The following is a 24128-nucleotide window of genomic DNA, read 5'->3' on the forward strand; positions in this document are numbered from 1 at the left end:
CACAAAAATCAAAATTCACCAAAGCAAAAGAAAAGCACAGTAATCAGAATAATGCTTTAAAAAGTCAATGCAATAACAGATGAAAAGAACAATGTGTATATACACATGTGCATATATATGTACATATATATATATATTTAGGATACATATAGCATAGATACATCTATGTCTCCTAAAATCCTAACTTGTAAAACAATATACAAAAGAACTCAACTCTTTTAAATCAGTCTAATGCAGTTATTGTTAAACTACATGCCTATCCATCAATATATTTAGTTTGATTTGTACAACTTTTCTGAATAACAGCTGTACTGCACAAAGAGTACTTAAAATGTAAATACTATTAATGTAGATATATAACCTACAGGAGTAGAATCAAATACAAACATGTTGTGATTCAAGTTTTCCATTCTCTCCATTGGCTTTTCTTCTGCCGTAGCCCACAATAACCTTCCTCATGGACAGTCAGAAATCTGAATATTTCATTCAATGAAATTTTACCAGGCACTATTACAAGCCAGGATCACATCAATTTTTGACTATTTTTCCCTTAATGTTCCTGAAAGCACACTTCAATTTCATTAATTTACTAGAAAGAGTGGTTATTATGTTAAGCTATAATGATACTATTCAGGCTGATAATTTGGGATGTTAAAAGTCAATTTGATGAGATTTGTTAAATGATGCTTTATGTACAATTATTAAAATCAACATCTGTCAACAAGGACAAAATAACTTTTTCATTAAATCTATTGACAGAAACCCTATTCCTGTATACCATTATACTGAAATACCAAAGGAAGGAGTTTCTTAGGTACAGTAACTGTTTTCTTCTGGGCTCTACTTGCTTTTTATATGTCAATACTCTCTACTCTGTGGTTAGTTCAGTGTTTGGGTCATAACAGGAATAGGCATATCTTTACCAGCAATTTCCTGCAGAAGTAGTATATATCCATTTTACTGTTGTTCAAAAGTGGACTACTGATTTCTTTCTTTAAGGTTAGCTTTTTTTGTGTCCAAGGACATGAAGATGTTCACTCACATTTGCTTTTCAAATTAAGAACTTTTACTCATTCAAAAGACACCGTTAAGAGGATGAAAAAACAACCCAGAGTGGGAGAAGATATTATCTTTCAGGTAAAGGACTCATATCCAGAATATATAAAGAACTTCTAAAAATTACTAAGAAAAAGGAAACCATTCAACTGAAAAATGGGCAAAAGACTTGAATAGACACTTCACAAAAGAAGATATCCAAATGGCCAATAAACTTATAAAAAGGTACTCCATTTCATTAGTCATTGCAGAAATGCAAATTAAAACCACAGGCGATGGTTAAAATTAAAAAACAGAAAATATCGAAAGTGGTTGAAGGTATCTAACAATCAGAACTCTCAAACTGGGAGTATAAATTTGTACAACCAACTTAGAAAACAGTTTGGCAATATCTACTAAAGATGAATTTATACGTACACTACGACCCAGCAATGCTGCTCTCATTATATATCCAACAGAAACACATGTTCACCAAAAGACATACCAGGATGTTCAAAGTAACACTATTCATAAAATTGAAAACTGTTCAAGTGTCCATCAACCACAGAAGAATGGGTAAGTAAACTGTCGTATCTTCATACAATGGAATACTATACAGCCATGTGAATGAACCAACTATCACAACACACAGCAGCATGGGTGATCTCACAAACATAATGTTGAGCAAAAGAAGCCAGGTAAAGAGCATTTACTGTATGATTATATTTATATAAAAATCAAAACCAGGCAAACCTAATATGTCAGTGAGTGGTTACCCTGGGGAGGGGGCAACTGGAAGGGCACCTGAAGGGAGCTTTTAGATTGCTGGTAGTGCTGTTTCTTGATCTGGGCACTAGTTTAGATGTGTGTGTTCAGCTGTGCATTTATGATTTGTGCATGTTTCTGTGTGTAAATCATACTTCACTGACACTTCAGGAAGGGGACGAAAGGAGATGGCAGAGGATTCATGTGTCGACTGCAAGCCCTCTGTAGAGACCTTTGCATGGTGTATCGCTGTATTCACCCCAGCACCGACTAGTGAGTGGCCCACTGTGGATACCTGCGTAGCGCAGTTGATTAAAGCAGGAAAGGGGGTGCAGCTTTACCAGAAACCTACCTGAAGAAATGGCAGCTCATCTTAATGCCATCTTAACTTACCAGTTCACATTTATCTCAAGTATTCCTATTACTTTTTACATATCACCAAATAAATGTTCAGGCTAGGCTTGTAGCCACTTGCAGATGATTGCCATATCTGTGGAAGGGACAGTGCTGATGGCTCCTTGAGCGATCAGCAGCAGGTGGCATCCCAATCCCTACTTAGCACAAGGAGCACATAAACCATGGAGAGAACCAAGGAGAACCGGGCTCTACAGAGCAATGAAGGCAAGAGCAGCTCTCTCCCCTTGCTGGTCTAACAGCAAGGAGGCGGGGCAACAAAGAACTTCAAAAAAGACTGGTAGGACCTGGGTTGTAAACTCACAGGTGTTTGGTTTATTTTCATGCTTCATAAGGTACATATTCCTTTTGTATGTATTACATGTATTCCTTTTGCATGTACACAATATTTCATAATAAAAAGAACATTATGATTCTATAGTTACCAACGTTAAAAAGAAATGGTAACAAAAGTATAAGAAACACAAAGGAGAAACAGACATCTCAACCTTTCTCTCTTTAGAAACAAGAAACAATGTTTAGTATTCAACCTATAACACTGAGCATAGTGTACTGGGTACAAATCAGTGTTCAATAAATGTTTGTGGCACATTATGAAGGAAAATTGGTATTTTAGCACACTGTAATTCCTAGAAAGTTTTTTCTTCTAACAACAACCAATTGGCACATCTAAAACATCGAATATTCTATATTAAAAAGACAGAAAAGTTAAAAGTACAGACATTGAAAGTGACAGAACCATGCCTAGAACCCAGGGACATGTGCTGACCGCAGCCTGCTTGTTGTGCTGGCCCCAGGAGTACCAGAGCACTCTCTTAGGCTGGGAAGTTCCAACAGTTATGCCTGCTTATTATTATATGATGCTGCTGCTGCTGCCTGGAGTAGAGCACACTAGGGCAGAGATTATGGATAGGAAAAGGGATTCTATTCCAGAGTCTGCCCTAACTTCGGCTGATCATGAGGTCGCATTCTCCCACAAGAACAATGAGAGCAGACAGATGCATTAAGCATTTCATATCTTTTCTTCCACCCCATCATCACAGAATGTTTCGTTACGTAAGTGTTTAACTGTTAGAATAATTTCACACCACTCAACAAACATGTCAGGCCATGACCGGTGTGGGGTCTAAGGACACAACAGTGAATGTGATTGGTGACTGGTGTTTTTGACCTAAGTCTGAAGTTTAGCAAAGAAAAGACAATCAAAAGAAGTAATTATAATTATGATGTTCCAGTTAAAGAGTAAACACACACATTTGCCTCTTATGCCTTCCAAAAATGTTAGTAAAGTTTTATCAATTTAAGGCAAAAACTACAAAGACAAGCAACAGGAGAGGAAGCAGCAATAAAATCCTGAAAGCTAGAAGCAGGATGACAAGTGATAACTAACACGGAAGACTTAAGAAAATTGAATTCTAAACCAGAAAGCAGAAAAGCAATCTGTCTTGCACTATACCCCAAGAAGGCTCAAGGACTGGCGATACGAAGTACCAGTGGATGTAGGGGTAAAATGAGATTTAAAAGCAGAAAGAATGGTTGCGGATGCAGTTAAACACACACAGCTCCCAGGATCTCCATTAGAAGACTAGAGGTTTATTCTTTGAAGAGAGTAAAGCAGAGATCTGGGTTGGAGACAGAGTTTACGAGAAAAGGTAGCACATCAGAAAAGAGTGGTTAAGTGAGAGATTTCTATACTAAATGTTGAGCTCTCCCAGTCTTCTTACCCCAATTAGCTCCCAGAATACTAGCAGCCAGGCTTATTCCGTGGGAAAACTGACCAGCCCAAGAGAAAAGACCTAAAGGCACGGTCACTCAAAGAAACAGCCTAGTCAGGTCACGCTGTGGTGAGGCATCGGCGAGAAGCTCCATCAAGCACACCGAGCTTCTGAACTGCTTTCCTGATGATGCACACTTAACCAAGCAGGTAAAGACCACCATGCATCCACCGGAAATTTCTAACATAAAAGATCATAAGCAAAGACCAAAAAGAGCAAAGCAAAAGACCAAAGCAAAGAGAACAAATGCAATGCAGAGGAAACAACTAAGCAGGAAGATGAAAACTTAAAAAAAAAAAAAAGAAAAAAAACTTTCAATAATCTAAGAAAAATAAGAGGAAAAAAATAGAACCATAAAACAAGGACAGCATGCTATAAAAAGGGGGAGCAATTAAAGAGTGTTTAAAAATTAAAAATGATAATTAAAATTTTATCAAAGAGTTAGATATAAAATTGAGAAAATCTCATACAAAGTAGAGAAAAAGACATAGATGAAAAATATGAGGTTAAAAACATTTTAAAGAATCAGCATAAGAGGTCCAAGATCCAAAGAGAGAAAAAAAAAAAATCAAAGCAGAGACAAATCAAACAAATACTTTTTTAAACTTCCCAGAACTGACAGACATGAGCTTCTAGACTGAAAGTGCCTGGCACAATGGATGAAAACAGATCTACACTAAAGGACAACACAGTGAAATTTAAGAACACTGGGGACCAAAAGAAGACCCTAAAAGCTTCCAGAGAGAGAGACAAGAGAGACAGAGAAAGTAGGCCACATCTAAGGAGTCAGACATCACAAATGGCTTCAGGTTTCCTAATAGCAACAGTGGAACCCAGAAAGCAACGGAACAAATGCCTTCAAAATTCTAAAGGAAAATGTTTCCAACCCAGAAGTCTAAGTAAGTGTGAAGATTAAATTTTAAAAAAGGTTAACCTCCCATACATTCTTCCTCAGAAAGACACTGGAGGGTGTGTTCTATGAAAACGAGGCAGTAAACCAAGAGAGAAGGATGTGAATCAAGGAAAGGGGCTTCAATTAGAAAGACTGGGAAAGGAAATCCCCAGGATGACAACTCAACAGCAGACCTTGAGAGCAAGCTTGCAGAACAGGTCAAAAGGCCAGGAAAGATGCCCTCCACACCCCTCCCTCCCAACCTCACTCCCCAAACTGAAATCAGTAAAATACATGATGTGCTTGAACATATCAAAAAACTATTAGGATTATTAGGTAAGAATCTGAGGATGAATCTGTGCTATTAACAATTTATGATATGTACATAGAAAATTAAGCAAACAAAAAAAATCATTAACTTTAGGGAAAATAAAGTACCACTGGGACAAGGAAAAGTAACCACAGTATACTACATAGCTATGAACAGTATGTACTATTTTCAACTACCGTAAATGCTGAACTAAGCACATTATGGATACAACTATGTAGAAAAATGGAGAGACAGGAAGTGGGAGTACACGCAGTCGTGGGAGGGTGGTGAAGGAGAGCTAAGTCCTTACATCCCATGGTGGTAAGTCAGTTCTAAAAATGCTGAAAACTGAAAATTCAAGACATAGCACACTGTGAATGTTATTTAACTACAAGAATAATAGCAAAACACCAAAAAGAAAACCAAAACAGCTGAAAGCGCTAAAGAGCAGGCAAGCAGGCAGGAGACTGCTGCTTTTGGTAATAAGTCAATAAGATCTATTTGACTCTAACCTACATGCATGTATAACTGACAGAAAAACTAATTGAGAAGCAAAAAAAAAAAAAAAAAAGATCAAAGTACATCATGAAAGGGGAATCTCACTGTGCTCAGGGGAACCTGACCTAATTGGGGAGGGGAGACGTACTCAAACTCCCTCAGGACAGATGACCTACACTAAGATGGGGACTGGGAGGGAAGGAGCATTCCAGGCACAGGAAACAGAGTGAGGGGAGGCCTCCAGGCCAGAGAGGGTGATGCCCTCCAGGAAGTGAAAGAAGTTCCCCATCCACTCCTGCCCCCAAGTCCTCGTCCCCCCATCTATATGTCACCCAGCCTTCAAGACCAGGCTCAAGTTTAACATTCTCAGAAGCTTCCTGGAAGTCTCTGGAACCAGCTGATCTCTCCCATCTCAAAATAACGCCTTTTATCAACTATCTCATTCTCTTAATTATCTACCATTTCATTCTCTGAATTAACATAATTAACATTGTATCAACACCATTAACACATTCTCATGGATTGAAGTCACTCAACAGGTATTTAGTGAATACTTACTATATGCATAAAATTGTGCTGGGTACTAAAAGTAAGCTGAAGCAAGAAAAAAAGGAAGGGAGGGAAGGGGGAAAAGAAAACAAACAAGCAGCAGTCCACAGGTGCTCAGTAAACTCTTAATAGAAAGGCCTGTGGCACATCCTTTTGCATTTCAAAGTATTTAAACACCCAAGCCGGCACTTCATAAACACCTCTTATTAATTAAATTACAAATGGCTCATAAGGTGAAAGTCTTGGTGGACAGTAACTTTTTTTAAAACCAAAATACAAATTTTGAAGGAAAAAAACCCAACAGTGTACTCTATACACATTCTAAGATAAGTATAAAAAGTAACATTTTGTAATAATGACAACAGCACAGAGGGATTTTTAAAAATATTTTTCTTCTCAATTACAAAATTTGTAAGTTCGCAAAGAGAAAACTTGGCAAAAATATAGAGAATTAAATAAAAATCATCATAATTCCATACTTCCAGACTTTTGGGTGAATGTGAATACTCTTATAACCTTTTTCACTCATTACATGGTGGAAATTTTCCTCATCATTAAATATTCTTTTGCAGTAACACTGCAGTATTTGAAAGTCAGTCTATATTTTTAAAAGGGAAAAAAAAGTTCATTTCTCAGAAATAACTACAACATTAACTAGGACAGCTAAATAATAATTAAAACAACCTGCTAAGAGAAATACAAAATCAGTGTTAGAAGGTATACCCCACTAATTGTTGAGATCCTCTTGAACACAATTACAGATTCTCACCTAAATATTTTCACTGAAACGTGAAGTCTTAAAGCAGCATTTGGATTACATTAAACCTATCTGATATACAGAAAATAAAAGATATTTTAACCTTCCAAACAATAATAGATGTTAATATTATAAGGTAATGATGACCTTTCATGCTCAACATCATTTGTTTTTTCTCCCCCTTCTACTCAGCTGGTCATTTTGGCCAAAGCTGAATGGTCAGAGACGGCTGTAAAGCTCACAAGATTACCTAAATGTGACCACCTCAACTAACTCAGTCACTTAACATGAAGCTGAACCAATGTGTTTAAGAGAATTCATGCTGCCTACCTTCAAATGCAGGACTGAGGAGAACTGATTCTAAGCACATTTTAAAACATGATATCTGAAAATGAAATTCAGTCACACAAGGACAAAAGTGTGGAAAACAATCCCACATCAGCCATCAATCATATACAGGATCCTGCAGATAACCCTCAGATCATACTTCTTATGCTGTCTCTACAGTAACTGAACAGATTTTTCTAAAGTTCTGAAAATGCAATTACTAAAAGCAGTGAATAAGAATACCAGAAATCAAAGAGCCACCTTCTTTAAAAAAACTAAAAAACTCTTAACTTACTATTTTCTTGCTTTTAAGAGATTGATTTTATTGTGAACCTAAAATTGCTCTAAAAAATAAAGTTCATTTTAAAAATTTAAAAATTATTACCTTTCCTGATTTTCATTAATTTTTTGCCGAGATATACAATGTTTAAAGCTGCTCAGCAGGGAAAGACACAAACAGAATGTTTTCTACTGCAAAATTACAAAACAGTATTCTGTAATCATCAGTGACTCATTCTTTTAAAATATACTATTAAGGAGATATTTTCTATATTTTTAAAGCACACTTTTTTTATCTTTTAGCATAAACTCACCATCTGTATTTATTGACATCACTTTTAAAAATAATTATACATCATGAAAGAAATGTGCTAAATCATCAGTAGAATGATCCTCTTTGGATCAAAGCCACCAGCTTCTACATACAAAAACAATCAGTTATAAAGCTGGAAGGAGCCAAAACGATCTAGTCCAATTACGTGATTTTACAAAAGACGGAAACAGGCTAGAAGGAGGTTAAAGTCCTCACCCACAGTCACACAACTACTTACTTCATGACAGAAGCTGGGTAATTACTGATCAGATGTTTTAATTAATAAAGTCCCTTTACGTTCTCCCGAATCAGTCTCTACCTAGCGCCCGAAGTGAACCTTTGAGGCACTGAAGTCTATGTTACATGCTTCGAAAACTGCTTATTAACACAAAGTTATACAAAAGGTTTGGATGCTATAACATAAATCTGCTAAAATGAAAGCTTCACTATATTTCTGATGACCTGGTCTATAAAATTGCATCTAAACTTAATGAGGACAAAATTAATTAAAAATAATTTAATAACAAAGTAAAGAGCAAAGTAAGCACTGAATTCTATAGAGATAAGGACTGTGGTAGCTAAGGAGACTTGGGTTTTACCTGCAGCACTCTCAATTTTTATAGGATTGTATTCATTGTTAATCAAACCTTAATGTTTAAGGCGAATCTGGGCAATAAATACATGGCTGTTATTTTATACTATTCCTGCAACTTTCCATAAATTTGAAATTATTCCAAATGAAAGTTCTTTTAAAGGAATTTTAAAAAAAGGAAAACATGATCATTAACAGAAAATTTGGAAAATAAAAAGGAGAAATCACTCCTACCATTTTTCTTAAAAAGTATGTTTAAAAGAAAAAAAAAACGCCATGCATTTGTCAAAACCTAGAGAACTTTACAGCACAAAGAGTGAAATTGAACATACACAAAATTTTTTTTAAATTTAGGTGGCTGGCGGTTCCCAGGATGGTATGCGGAATGTAACAAAACAATTCTAACTACATTATAAAAGTATGACACAACCCACTGAAGAGGCTGGGGAGCAAAGGTGCTGATCTGAGTACCTGAGTAACTATGGAAATGAGTAGAGACTATAAGACTAAAGGCAAAAGAAATGGTACTACGCCCTGCCCTCTAGTAGATAAAACCGTTCCCACAGGGATGCGGGTTAACAACTCTGACAGCTGTATATTAGATATACGTGTATAGTCCACACACGTATATTAGAATTGAAGAATTAACTAAGTGGACGGCGGGTGGTGGAGCCAGGTTTTTCACTGCTGGAGTGCAAGTTTACAGATAAGCAGGGGGAGGAGGCTAGAGTGATCCATGCAGTAACAGATTAGAGTGGGTTAGTTTAATACAGATACAGATGGTTACATATGGACATGTTTACATATACACGTACACATAAACATTTCTTTACTCTGTCAGCTCAGAAGGCCTAGAAGCGATGACACCCTAGCGGCAATGAGCACAATCTTGGTTCCAATATCACTCTCCAATAAAAGCAAGCAGGGCTCCTTGGAGAAACGGCTGATTCTAGGACAGCAGAGGAAATATACATGAGCCTGGAGCCAAAAAGTAAGGAAGTGCTTTACAAAAACCACAATGATGGAACTATGTCAAAGGGACACAGGTGCCAACTGAAACGGTTCCCAAGGGCCAAAACTGGAACAATCTGAGCAACAAAATAAAGCAGGATAGGATTATAACCCGAAGAATAAATGAATTCATACTGATATCACTGAATAAATAAATTAATGGAGAAGAGACAAGTGTCCCATGCAGAAAAATTCCAGGTAACTTACATAAATACTCTGCCCGCAATGAGATGGTGAAGCATAACGCCCCTATCCCTAAGTGTGGACTGCACACAGTGACTTCCTTCCAAAGACGACAGTATGAAAAGAGGGGGCCAGGCGGGGGGGAGTAACTTCCCAGTAGAGAAACCTCACAAACACTACTTCAGCCAGGTGATCGGGGTCAACTCCGCAGTGATAAGCCAAGTTGAAAGTACGTATTCTTGATACGATGTGATGAAAATGGCACTTTACTTCTGTTTCTTCCTCCCCCCAAACCCACAACCCCAATCTAATCATGAGAAAAGGATCAGACAAATCTCAGCTGAGGGACATTCTACAAATACCTGACCAATACTCCTCAAAACTGTCAAGGTCTTCAAAAACAAGGAAAATTTGAGAAACTGTCACAGCCAAGAGGAGGCTAAGGAGACAAGATGACAGAATGTAATGAGGAAACCTGTACGGAATCCTGGAACAGAAAAAAAGACATTGGATTAAAAACTGAAAATCTGAATAAAGTACAGACTTTAGTAAAGAAAAATGTATCAATACTGGTTCATTAATGTCATAAATGTATCATACTAACCTAAGATGTTAACAGGGGTAACTGGGTTTGGGGTAAATGGAAAATGTACTCTCTTCTCAATGTTTCTAAACATCTAAAAATGTTACAAAACAAAAAGTTTATTTAAAAATGTTAAAAATCTAAATTTTTTTTTAAAAAAAAAGCAAAGGAAAAATAAGAAAGAAAGCCTGAAGAACGCACACCAAAATTGAGAAGTAATTACACCTCTGGGGAGAGATTAGAAAGGAAGGAAAATGGGGGCCAGCCAGGTGGCGCAGCGGCTAAGTTCGCACGTTCCACTTATCGGTGGCCCAGGGTTCGCCGGTTCGGATCCCAGGTGTGGACACGGCACCACTTGGCACACCATGCTGTGGTAGGCGTCCCACATATAAAGTAGAGGAAGACAGGCAAGGATGTTAGCTCAGGGCCAGGCTTCCTCAGCAAAAAGAGGAGGATTGGCAGTAGTTAGCTCAGGGCTAATCTTCCTTAAAAAAAAAAAAAAAAAAGGGGCTGGCCCCGTGGCCGAGTGGTTAAGTTCGCACGCTCCGCTGCAGGCGGCCCAGTGTTTCGCCGGTTCAAATCCTGGGCGCGGACATGGCACTGCACGTCAGACCACGCTGAGGCAGCGTCCCACATGCCACAACTAGAGGAACCCACAACGAAGAGTACACAACTAGGTACCGGGGGGCTTTGGGGTGAAAAAGGAAAAAATAAAATCTTAAAAAAAAAAAGGGAAGGAAAATCAAGTTTTCCTTTACAAAGTTACTGTGTGACTCTAGTCAAAGAACATATCTGTGTACTACTGTGTAACAAGAAATTTTAATTTTAAATGACACATTTAAGCATTGAATGATAAATAAAATGAAACTGTTATTAAACAGAAACTACTCCCCCTAAACGTTTGTAATTCTATTCATAAATGATCCAATCTCCAGAAAGACCTCCAAATCATATTCAAGCCTCTGATTAACTACTGATATTACTGCAATACACAAATTTAAAAGAAAAACTGGCAAAGATTATACTACGTTGCTGGGGGGGCTAAGAAATATACACGTGAGAGGAACTGCTTTAATCAGTAAGAAAATATTTCACTAGAAATGTTCTTAAACTTGCTCAGTATTTAGAGCTAATATTTAGAACTTTTAATGTAAATTGTGTTATTCAGAAAAAATGAGTCAGCCTAATTTAACAGTAGGATGTGCTAAGTGACATCTGATAACACTGGTTTCATTATTGCTCTTGGTGACAGCAACAACACACACTGCACCTCTATCTACACAGCCACCAGAAGCAATTACAACTGGAGCATGTAGAGCTCAGCAAATTTGATACATGGTATTTACCAATTGCCTAGCATACTGGTAAAAATGACATGAGAAACAACATAAGACCATCAAGCTGATTTTCAGCATTAATCTCTAATTAAAGTGTTAAAACTGCTTTATCTAAATGGGCAGCATCTACTATTACAAGAATATGGTTCCACTAACAGCTGGATTTGTTCAAACACAATACAAGAATAAATTATTAAGAAACGAAAGTAATTATTTTAAAGGCCTAAGAACAAATAAATCAGAAGATGTCACCTGAATCTCTTCAAGACTTCCTTTTTTTTAATTAATAAAAATAGAAAATCACTCACGGTAGGATTTATTTTATAATATAATCTAATGTAAAGTAATGTAATATAATTGGTGTCTAGGATATAGTAATTTCAAGTTATGTGCAGGCAAACCAGTGTGGCATCAGTTCAGACGCCAGGGTTTTCTAGAGCACCTCAACCGGCCCTTGGTCTCTATTCACACCTGATTCCAGGGCAAAGAGAATGAGTAAACCAATCAAATCTCCCCAAACACGTGGTCACCTGTAGCACTAGGCAAGCAAATAAGGATGGATCAACAGGAATCCATCACTGCTACAAAAACAACACAAAGTATACACAGTTCACCAAGAGTGAGCTAAATACCAAGGACAGTTGCAGATACGCAGTTCCTGACACTCACAAATCCTGTTTCCATATTCATAACTGATTACAAAAGCACTCTCATGGTATAATTCTCATGTAATAATAACTGCTTAAAGCATAATACCATTATCTTTTCGAGTTACACACAGAAACATTTACAGATGAAATGATATTTCTAAGATATGCTTCAAAATAATGGTGGGGAGTATACATGAAACAAGAGTAGCCATTTGTTGACAATTGCTGAAGCTTAGTGATGGGTACATAAAGTTTATTACACTATATTTCTGTGTATGTTTAAAATTTTCATAGTAAAAAGTTGACAATGTAAATAAATATTATTAAGAAATTACTCTACTCTGGGGCTGGCCCCGTGGCCGAGTGGTTAAGTTCACATGCTCCGCTGCAGGCGGCCCAGTGTTTCGTTGGTTCGAATCCTGGGCGCGGAAATGGCACTGCTCATTAAACCACGCTGAGGCGGCGTCCCACATGCCACAACTAGAAGGACCCACAACGAGGAATATACAACTATGTACTGGGGGGCTTTGGGGAAAAAAGGAAAAAAATTTAAAAAAAAAATTACTCTACTCCTACAACTCAGCAACAAAAAGCAAACAATCCAATTCAAAAATGGGCCAAAGACTTGAATATACATTTCTCCAAAGAAGACAAAAAAATGTCCAATAAGCACATAAAAAGATGCTCAATATCACGAATCATTAGGGAAATGCAAACCAAAACCACAATGCGATACCACTTCACATCCATCAGGATGATTTTATTAAAAAAACAAACCAAAAAACCCAGAAAATAACAAATGTTGATGAGGATGTGAAAAAACTGGAACCCTTATGCATTGCTGGTAAGAATGTAAAATGGTGCGTTGCTATGGAAAACAGTATGGCAGTTCCTCAAAAAATTAAAAATAGCATTACCATATGAACCAGAAATTCCATTTCTGGGTATATACCCAAAAGAACCGAAAGTGAGGACTCAAAAGCTACTTGTATACCCATGTTCACAGCAGCACTATTCACAATGGACAAAAGGTGGAAGTGCCCCCTGTGTTCATCTATAGATGAATGGATAAACAAAATATGGTGTACACATACAATGGAATACTGTTGTATTAAAACAGAAGGAAATTCTGACACATGATACAATATGGATGAACCTTGAGGACATCATGCTAAGTGAAATAAGCCAGTCACAAAAAGACAAATACTGTATGATTCCACTTATATGAGTTACCTAGAGCAGTTAAATTCATAGACAGAAAGTAGAATGGTGGCTGTCAGGGGCTGAGGAAGGAGGAAATAGGCAGTTACTGTTTAATGGGTGCGGAGTTTCAGTTAGGGAAGATGAAAAAGTTCTGGAAACGGATGGCGGTGATGGCTGCCCAACAATGTGAATGTACTTAATGCCCCTGAACTTACTGTACGCTTAAAAATGGTTAAAATGATAATATATTTGGTAAATATATAATGGTAAAATGGTACTGTTTTTATGATAATTTTTAAACATTTTTTTTTTAAATAATTCTACCCATCTACTCAAAATTTTTATGAAAGTTTTCCTTGATCATTGGCCATACAGGCCACAAATACAGCAAAATAATCTTAAAATCCTGCCTTAACGTTATTTTTTCTTCTTTAAAGAATGGCACCTGAGCTAACATCTTTTTTTTCTTCTTCCTCCTTCTTCTCCCCAAAGCCCCCCAGTACACAGTTGCATACTCTAGTTGTAGGTCCTTCATGGCTGTGCTATGTGGGAGGCCGCCTCAGCATGGCCTGATGAGCGGTGCCACGTCTGTGCCCAGGATCTGAACCTGCAAAATCCTGGGCGGCGGAAGTGGAGTGAGCGAACTTAACCACTCGGCCATGGGGCCAGCCTCTTGACATAACATTCTGAGGGGCATTCCACGATATAATTATAATGACTTTTAAAACTAAAAACATAAAACCACATGCCCCCTCCTCAAGGATTGTGACTTCATCTAATACCTGAACATGAATATGGTTTAACCTGCCAGAGACGAAATTCTTTCCCTGATCTATCAAAGTCTTCCTCCACAATTCTGAGAGCTCACCCAAAAAGGCGTCATTCCCAAAGCTGTTCTACACTGTCGTCAGACTACAATACAAACTTATTAGCGATGCTCACAAGTGGGCAACTTCTGTAGCAGGCAACGCGTCAAGTCTAAAGCTAAACACACTGCCGTCTTCTTTTCAGCCTATGTGGCAGTGTCATTGTTGCCCACTTATATTGGACTCAAATTCAAATACCTCAAAACATTTCAGGAAATACTTGGCAAAATTCATGATACAGGTAAAAATCCATTCCAGTGAGGCAAGAACTGATGAACAGGAATCAATGTCCTCAGAGAGAGCAACACGTTAACAAGCTTCTCAACACTGGGCCTACCTGGACCTTTCTGAAACAGTGCTTCCGACTGTTTGGACACACGATCTGTTTCAAAATGCAAAAAAGGAGAAAAAAAATAAAGCCACAGGGAACCTGAGCCCAGCCTTTCTATGTAGTCCGATGTGATGCCAAATTCAAGTTGTGCACATATTGCACTACCAATAAAAAGACCATAAAGGCAAAAATATGTTTGCATTTATGAATGAATCATACAGTTTTCCGTTACATTTACTTTGCTAGAGGACCAGCTCAGTTTGATTAACCAGATCAAACAGAAGTCAGAATGGCCTTTGGTGACAACCAAGGAGTATCATGCTCCTATGAAGTTGCCTGGACAATTCACCAACATCCTATATTTCAAAAGCCTTTTAAATATGTATATTCTCTGACCAAGCATTTCCATATCTAGAAATTTTTACCGAGGAAATAACTGATGATGTATGTAAAAGAAACTTCAGTGAATGAAAAAAATTATAAATATCCTTAGTGACCAACAATGGGCAACTGATTAAATTATGGTTCAGTCATACAATTACATGCTATGCAGACATTAAAATATGAAACCATCTTATTTTATAGCTGTATTGTGTACCTTTGTACATACAGTGCATGAATATACCTTATGCAAATCCGTGAATGAACATGTCTGAGAACGCGACATAAACGGGCACATGTGGGTCTGTAAACACACACATGTGCTCATAGGCACAAAGTGCGTGCAAGTACAATCAAGCGCCCATAGAATTGTACGTGTACAAAGATGTGCCTATACATGTATGTATGGGTGCATAAACAAATACATATGCACGTGTATATATCTGCCAATGCATATGCCTATATTTGGACCATGAGCCTGCGTTTTAAGCAGGTGAGTGTGTATTTATCCTTGTAATCACTACTTAGAAGCTATGACCTTGAGCAAGTTACTGAGCCTCTTGGAGAGTTGATTTTGTCATCTATACAGTAATACCAAACCCTGCCTCATAGGGGTTCTGCGAGGATTAAGCAAAATAATGGATGTGAAGCACTTAGTATCCCGATCGGTGCATAGTAAATGCTCAATCAATATTAGGTTTCCTTATCTGTACACATTATACTGATCTATACTTGTGTATATTTACATAGCTATAAGTCTACAAGGATATACATTAAAATATTAACTCTGGTTATCTATGGGTGATAGGTGTTGTAGTGCTTTTTAGGGGTTTTTTTAGCTTTCATATTTTGCAATTTTCCTGGGAAGATTATTTCTTCAAAATAATGATTTAAAAAAAAAAAAGATGGCCTGTCCCTCATACATCTTCATTCTGAATATTTAAAGCTGTTAAATACTACACCAAGGAATACATAATTTTGATACTCGACCAAATTTTTTGTATTCTAGCAGTATGTCAGCATTACCTAATAGCTCAAGAAGATGGCAGTACAAAGAAAAGCCACAGCTTTTTGCTTGTTTGCCTTATCCAAGGCAGGATGAAAAGAATGAATTAGATCACACTATGGGGTACCTGTGATTTGCAAACACCTTGGTGACAGTTCACTGGCACCTGTCATTCGTATTTCAATAAAGCAGGGAGGAACCCAGAGCCTTGCCCAAGGTCATACAAAAAAGCATGTGCCAGACCCCAGGCTGTGAGAGATCTAACGACTAGACTGCATAGCGACAATGTGGGCGTGTTTATGAAACCCAAAAGCTAAATTCTTAACAGAGTCATTTCAGGAGTCCGGCCGGAGGAAGGAGGAAATTACAACACACAGCTGATGACAGGAAAACAAACCAGTACCTGGGCGCACCAGGGTTAATCTAGATGTTTTAATCGTATTGGCTTTCCTTACTTCTAAAATATAAAACTGTAGATCACGTATGATACGACATTTAATTTCGTATAAGGACGATTGACATTTGCACGCAAATTATACTGAAAGCATTTTGAAACACGGCAAAACCTAAGCAGTTACTTGCGGTTCCAACGTTGACTGAGTCCAGTGTTGATCACTAACTACCCGGCTCAATTCCCACAATTACGATGTGGGACATTAAATACCCCTAACAATCCTACACCATGTCCCTCCGAATTTCCGAGGGAAACCCGGCTACAGACAGTGGCGAGCGAAACAAGCAGCTCTTTTCCCTAGGGCCTCAATTTATAAAGCATAGCCGAGATAATGACCCCACCGTTCCCTATACATTTCCTGCCCAGCCATGTTATTAAATCCCTTTAAACGTCATTCTCAAGCTTTAAAACACACCCAGGCACACGCCCTGCAGCCTTCAACGGAATTCGACATTTTGGGGCAGCACCACTGTTAAGGATAGCCTTTTCCGAATTTACTGCAAACCGCGGTCTCCAGTCTCTCGCCTCATTTGTGATTTTGTCTGAAATCGGAGGCGGGGCGGATGGGTTCCGACAAACAGACCAGGCTCTGAAACCCTGAGTAATTGCATCTCGCTGCGGGGAGCTGTCGGCGGCAGCAGCAGCGATTGTAATCTTTTCTCTCCGCCCCGTTTCCTTTTCCATTTCATGCTTGCCTTTTTTTTTTTTTTTTTTTTTTCCCTCTCCAGTAACATCAAACCAAAGACGGAAAAAGGATAAACGAATGCCCCCAGGTCGACGCCGACTGAGGGTCGCGGTTCTGACTCGGGGACCCGCCCGCCGCGGGAAACTCAGGAACGCGGTCGGGGGAGGCTTCGCGGCCGGCCGGTCCCGCCCCGGGTCGCGGAGGGCTGGGCCCGGCCCGCGGCGGCCTCGAGTCGCAGCCCGGGGCCCGCCCGGCCCGCCCAGGCCCAGCGCGGCCTGCCGAGCCGCGGCGTCGAGTGGGCCGCAGGCTGGGCCGGAAAGGCCTGAGGCGGCCGGCGGGGAGGGCCGGGGGCCGGGGCAGGACTCGGCGCGGCTCACCTGCTGGTACCGGCTGCCGCAGGCCGGCTCCACCGCCGCCAGCGCCGCCAACGCCAACGCCATGGCGCAGCCGGCCGCAGGGAAGGAGGGCGGGCGGGCGAGCGAGCGCGAGGGACGCGGCGCCGCGGCCTGGGAGCGCTGGGAGCCGCGGGGGACGCGCCTCGGTGGGTCTCGATGGCCGCCGCCGCTGCCAGGCGAGCCGCTCTCCTCGGGCTGTGAGCGCCGCCGCCGCGGAGGCTCCTACACGGCCCCTGGGGAGGAGGCGGGCACGCCGACGACGCCGCTGCGCCGCCGCCCCGCCCCCGACTCGCACCGCCCGCCCGGCCGCCGCCCTCGCCCCGCGCCGCCGCCGCCGCCGCCGCCGGGGTGGGGCCCGCGCCGCCCCTCCTCCCGCGCCCCCGAGGCCGAGGCGTCGGACTCCGTTCCGCGAGTGACGAGCTCCCCACAGGCCACCGCACAGAGGGCGACGCTGGCCACGCGCTTCTGGTCCCAAGCCCTGAGCTTGCCCTCCGTGTTCTCATCTAAACCTCGTCACACACCCTGACACTGCGGCCCCGGCCCCACTGGCGAGGTCGTTGAGAAGGCGGCTGCGGTCCTGACAGCAGAGGTCTCATCCCTGGTGCCTGGCTGCAGTCTCGGTTCTCATCCACTCCTTTCTCATCTTCCTGAGAGATCAGGGGTCAGTCAACGACAGGGCAGAGGCCAAATGCGGTCCAGTGACCGTGCACAGTATATGAAATTCACATTTCAGGGTTCATAAATTGCTTTATTGGAACACAGCTGCTCCCGTTTCTTTAGTATGGCCTGCAAACTCTAAATCACTGGCTGTCTTAGCCCTTTACAGAAAAAAATTTGCTGACCCTAAATCCTCGAGAACTCCTTACATCTCAAAGCCTATGTAAGGTGGTTAATAATAGCAGCCTCAGTTTTATGCAGTCCTTGACTATTTTAACAGCCTCATCTGTGGGTACAGACACGATAGTTCCTGAACCAAAGCTCCCTGAGAAGGTGACATGAAAGGCCGAACTTCAAAGATTTAGCCATTGCTAAGAGCTTTCCAGGTAGCAGGAACCTGTGCAAAGGCGTTGAGGGAAGAGCTTGCGTCTGGAAGAATTGAAAGCAGGCAGGCTTAACTGCCAAATAGGAGATAATTATCAATGTTTCACAATGCCTCAAGATGTTAAATATTTTACCCAAGAAGATAGAGCTAGCAAGGGGTAATGCTGGTATGTAGGCCCATTAGGCCAGCTTTCTTTTTTTTTTTTAATGTTGGAATTTTGATTATAAGAGTAATAAACATGAAAATCTCAAGATAGGTAAAGTCTTCTTTGTAGAATTGACCCAAAATTCTAAGACATTTGGTAGGACCCTTGCACCTTTATATAGGTGACAGTAAGGACTTAATCTTTACTTGCATACTTTATGTGTGGCTTAAATTCTCAGGCACTCCATCAGTAATTTCCAACATTTGTTCGAAAATTTTATCAAACACATTTCCCTAGACATTTTATGAAATGGAATGGAATGAAGCAATGCAACCGAAATATAATACTGTCCAGAAGCCATGTGACTTCATAATATACAACTTCACTTAGCTTGATAACTTCATCCATTCCCCTTAAAGTCAGGATCAAGGGAAAAAGAATCAGTCAACAAGAGTTCAAATTCACATAAGCATCAACCACAATAGTGTAAATTTCCCACTAAAACTGGAAAAATATAGAAATTTTTTCATTTAAATTTTTATAAATTTTCTGATGCATATGAATTTTCAAGTTAATTAGACTGCTATGACCTTATTTTTTAGAAAATTCATTCTATGGGCTCAAGAAAATATTTAAAATTGTATTTTCTTTTAAGCACTGCTGTTTTTTTAAAGGTCTCATTTCTAAAATAAAGTTGGTTAAACTGTCCAGTTTTCCTAGGATAGTATGTTATTTAGTTTACCCTACTTATTCAGTCAGGAATGTCTATTGATTCACCTAGAAAGGGGGTACAAGAGAACATTTTTAAAAGAACAATCATTTTGGAAGTTTTATTCAACAGATGCTCTAAATTAACTACATTCAGAAAATATCTTTAAACAAAAGAAAACTGCCACTTTAACTAGCATCTCTCACACACAAACTACCAAAGATGTGTTCATGTTCCGTTAACTATGAAGCAAAATCATTAAAATATTACAGCTCTAAACACAGAAGACTAGAAATCAAATAATATGCATGCACGTAAGCCCATTAGGCCAGCTTTCTTAACCATTATCATGCAACTAAATTATAAACTTTGTGGAGATGAGAGTATTTGTCTTTTAAATATTTTGATATCTCCCATAGCATCCAGCACAGCATAGCTATCGAGCAGGCATTTGAGATCTGCTGTTTCCTTCTATCACACCCAGCCATCTGGACTTGTTTCTACCCACATGTCCAACATAGGAAAAAACTTAATCTTGGAAGCTTGTTGCAATTCCCATTTCTTCTTGATTGCCTTTCCAAGTTGGTAGGCTAGGGTTGGCATTAATATGATTATTGTTTTAGCTTCTAATTTTCAAGTTTAGTTCACTACATATTTTAAAGCATAGCTGTGCTTTGAACCTACCCTGAGGTTTCTATATATAGGAGCCAACTGTAGTCAACAAACATTCTAGGTATTCATCTTCCTCACTTTGAGTTCTCGACCAGTATCCAAACTCCTACATGTCTGTCCCTATTTCCAAGCGCTAGCTTCACATATTTACCCTCTGGGAGAGTGAACAAACCCAGCAACATGCTAATATGGGAGTCTCAAAGTGGTAGGTTCCTTCCTGTGTCCCTCAGTCGTTTTTAATCCAGAAAAACAACCTTTAAATGTAATAAGGTACAGTGAATCCTTCCAAACATAATGTCCTACCTTATGGTCTTACGTAAGGGGAAAAAAGTCTAATTTGAAAATTTTTTAGATCTCATCAATGGAAAGCAGAAAGCCAGACTTCTTTGCCCAGAATTTCTAAACTTACACGTAAGAAGGAATAAAAAAGATTTCTGTGCTTCCACATATGGCTATTGGCGCAACAGCTGCCATCTTTATGCGTGTCTGCAGCACGGCGGCTTTTATGGAAAAGAAGTTGCTACTCTTCCCATTTTTCTTTCCTAAATTACTTTCTCCCTCAATAGCTGTACATCCCCTGCATGTGACATAAATATTTATCATAATATAAACACAGGGCTTTCTCACAGGAATATTTGCTCTCGAAACAAAAAAAGGTGATCTCCAGCTTCCAATCTCTCTTTCCTCTTCCTTTTCTGATATCTTGAACCAAAATGTTTTGTGTTAACAGAAAAGACTTGGTCTTCTCTTTCTCTGAGTTCCCCAAAGCCTTTAATAAGTAAATTGGGATAATTTATGTTGATTCAATGGATGGGTAAATTGGGGAATTGAGAAATTGAGTCACCGCTGTATAAGGTCTCCAGTTGGCAAGCAAATTGTACAGGGAAGGGGAAAACTCTGAATTTCTGACTCATGGATCCATGGCTGCTGCAAGCCAAGCAGACAGAGAAGATAATCCAAGGCCATAAAAATTGCACTCTGGCTTCATCTCAAGATGTTGTCAAGAGAGTTTCCACAGAGAAAGTTATTAATTTAAGATTGCTGCACTTAGAAACTTATTTCCCCACAGAATAACAGTAATACTTTCCATGTGCAATACTTTTTATGTGAATTGCTGACTCTGAATCATCCATCCTGAGAGAGAAGAGAAATATCATGGACAAGCAAGAGCACAGCTCACGTCTGTTTCCCGTTCCCCCCGCAATTTAGATAAAAATCTCCTACAGGATAGATGTGGTCTTTTCTCTTTCACATCCACCGGAGGCCTATCCTAAGCAGTGCCGAGCTCAGTGAGTAACCAAGAAGGGTTTGTTCAATTCAAAACAAAGCTTCGTTGGTCTAAAGTCTCATTTCAGGTCTTAAATGTCTCCAGCTAATCTTTATAGGGCTCCAACTGAAACATGTAGTTGGTGACAGATTTTAGGTCAGGGGAGAGTCTTCCTCAACAACAAAAAAAAAAAAGTAAACACAATTCTTAACTCTCAGGTCATACAAAAACAACTGTGGGCTGGATTTGGCCTCCAGGCAGCAGTTCGCCAACCCCTAGCTTCATAGCAGGACAAAAAAAGTTTATATGTTAAGAGCTTGAGTAGGAAGTTTAAACCCCAGAGTAATGCAAAGGGCCTAATGCAGAGGAAAGGGAGAGAGGAGGGTGGGAATCTATAAAACATCTTAAAATATAAATAGCTTGTGAAAAAAGTAAGTCAGAGGAAAAGGATTTGTCAAGCAGGAATCCAACATGAGACTCCTGACTCCTTGGTTTACCTTCTTGACACTGGGACACAAGTGATTCATTTATTCAACAAATATTAATTTAGCACCAATATGGGCAAGCACTGTGGCTTTCTGCCCAAAACCTGAAACTATGAAAGAATAGTTTCTCATTTATTTTCCAAAATGAAATTCGGAAATGCTAAGGGTGGTTATTTACTTATTTTAGTTAACATATCATAAGTTTTGGTGTATTATGTCTTTATTTTCATTCATCTCAAAGTATTTTCTAATTCCCCTTGTGATTTCTTGGACTCATTGGTTATTTAACAGTGTGTGGTTTAATTTCCACATGTCTGTTCATTTCCCAAATTTCCTTCTGTTATTGATTGCTAATTTCATTCCATTGTGGTTGGAGAACATACTTTGCATTGTTTCAATTCTTTTAAATTTATTGAGGTTTGCTTTATCCCCTAGCATATGGTCTGTCCTTTAGAATGTTCCATGTCCACTGGAGAAGAAAATATATTCTGCTGTTGTTGGGTGGAGTGTTCTACAGGTATCTATTAGACCTGGTTGGCTTATAGTGTAGCTCCAGCCTTCTATTTCCTTGTTGATCTTCTGTCTAGTTGTTATAGCCATTATTAAAAGTGGTTTGTTGAACCCTCCAACCACTACTGTTGAATTGTCTATTTATCCCTTGAATTATGTCAGTTTTGCTTTATATGTTTTAGTGCTTTATTATTAGGTACAGATATGTTTATAGTATTTACTTATTTTATTCACTGTCTTGATCCAAAAAGGATTTAAGTGGTTACAGTATAGCAAGAAATCATAGATTAGAAGTAGATGAAAGGGGCTGGCCCGGTCGTGTAGTGGTTGAGTTTGTGCATTCTGCTTCAGCAGCCCAGGGTTCACAGCTTTGGATCCCAGGCACAGACCCACCCACCGCTCATCAAACCATGTGGCAGCATTCCACATACAAAAAGTAGAGGAAGATTGGCACAGACGTTAGCTCAGTGACGATTTTCCTCAAGCAAAAAGAGGAAGATTGGCAACAGATGTTAGCTCAGGGCCAATCTTCCTCACCAAAATAAAGAAGAAGTAGATGAGAAACAAAAAGCAAAACAAGAGTAGTAATGTGAAATAGACTTTGCCTTCGTATTTACTGTTGTCTCCATCTGAACAGAGCCTGACACACAGTAAGCCCTTTAGGATTGAAATACCATCAGGAATGAGGCTAAATTATACACATTACAAGTGCACCATAAATTTGGCATCCAATTAAAGTGGAGACCTGATTGGTGATACAACTGATAGTGAACCTGAGCTAAACAAAACAAAAGAAGATACCAAGACCAACAGAGAATTTCTTCCAAGAGTCCTCACTAACATTTAATTGTATAGATGCTAAACTGATCCCTCTGGCCCAAAGAGAATGTACGCTGTAAGTTTTGGGAATCCCCCCTACCAGGAGTGATGCAATGGCTGGTGCATGTTTTCACTGCCACATTTGATTGTACAAATTGTGCACTGCTCCATTCCAGGGATAGCCATCCCACTGTTGTCTATGCAAATGACACCCCCCCACCCCCCCACCCTGCATTTGGGCAATACACAACCTTTGCAACCATAGGAAGTGACCCCATAAAATCTTTGAGCAATCTCTCCTCTGACAAAGAGCTCACAATATATTTAGGGGTGTTGTGGGTAGTGAAGGAATGAGTAACAGCAAAGTGTCCACAAGGAAATTAAGTGTCTGATCTTCATTTTCAGACACAATGTACCAACCAATTGCATTAACTCAGGGCCTTAAAAACAGGAACAAAGGGAGTAGGGAAAGTGTTTAATTCTCCAACTCTCAGGCTGATTCGTGAGGTAAGAAAAGGGTTTCTCACGCTTCCCAGGCTGGGAGTTTTCTTACTGTGTTTAGGGAGTATCATAAGAAACATGTGTACACAAGGGAAATACTAAAGCTAGGAGCTCTGCATTGCCTGTGGTGTGTCAGGGGAGAAACAATATGCGCTAATTATGACACAAAAGGGAAGCCACCCACAGGGGGCCCCACTGGAAGAATGATGTTGCCTTAAACTCAGCAGCAGCTTGTGGGCATGCATGCTGGTTCCTACAGGTCTTCGGGGAACTCTGCCTGGGTGACTTAGAGCAGACCTCAGACAAAGTACAAGAGAGGATCTCTAGTTCTAAATATGATTACGAGGGGCCAGCCTGGCGGCGCAGTGGTTATGTTAGCACCTTCTG

General features: G+C 39.8%; 1 protein-coding gene and 1 long non-coding RNA gene across 2 annotated transcripts in view; one reads left to right on the top strand and one right to left on the bottom strand.

Moving 5' to 3' along the window:
• The window catches only part of NDFIP1 (Nedd4 family interacting protein 1), a 46725-nt gene extending 28792 nt beyond the window's left edge, over positions 1-17933 (bottom strand). Inside the window, exon 1 of the mRNA XM_023617503.2 lies at positions 17574-17933. Within this exon, the coding sequence (XP_023473271.1) occupies positions 17574-17636 (63 nt within the window). The 5' untranslated portion in view covers positions 17637-17933. The remainder of the gene's footprint in view (positions 1-17573) is intronic.
• Positions 4836-7701, top strand: LOC138917464 (uncharacterized). The gene is made up of 2 exons (XR_011425519.1): positions 4836-4888; positions 7188-7701. It is a non-coding gene; the product is annotated as an uncharacterized lncRNA (long non-coding RNA).
• Positions 17934-24128: the final 6195 nt, after the last annotated feature.

This window comes from Equus caballus, chromosome 14, assembly GCF_041296265.1.
Source record: "Equus caballus isolate H_3958 breed thoroughbred chromosome 14, TB-T2T, whole genome shotgun sequence".
In the NCBI taxonomy this organism is placed as follows: Eukaryota; Metazoa; Chordata; class Mammalia; order Perissodactyla; family Equidae; genus Equus; species Equus caballus.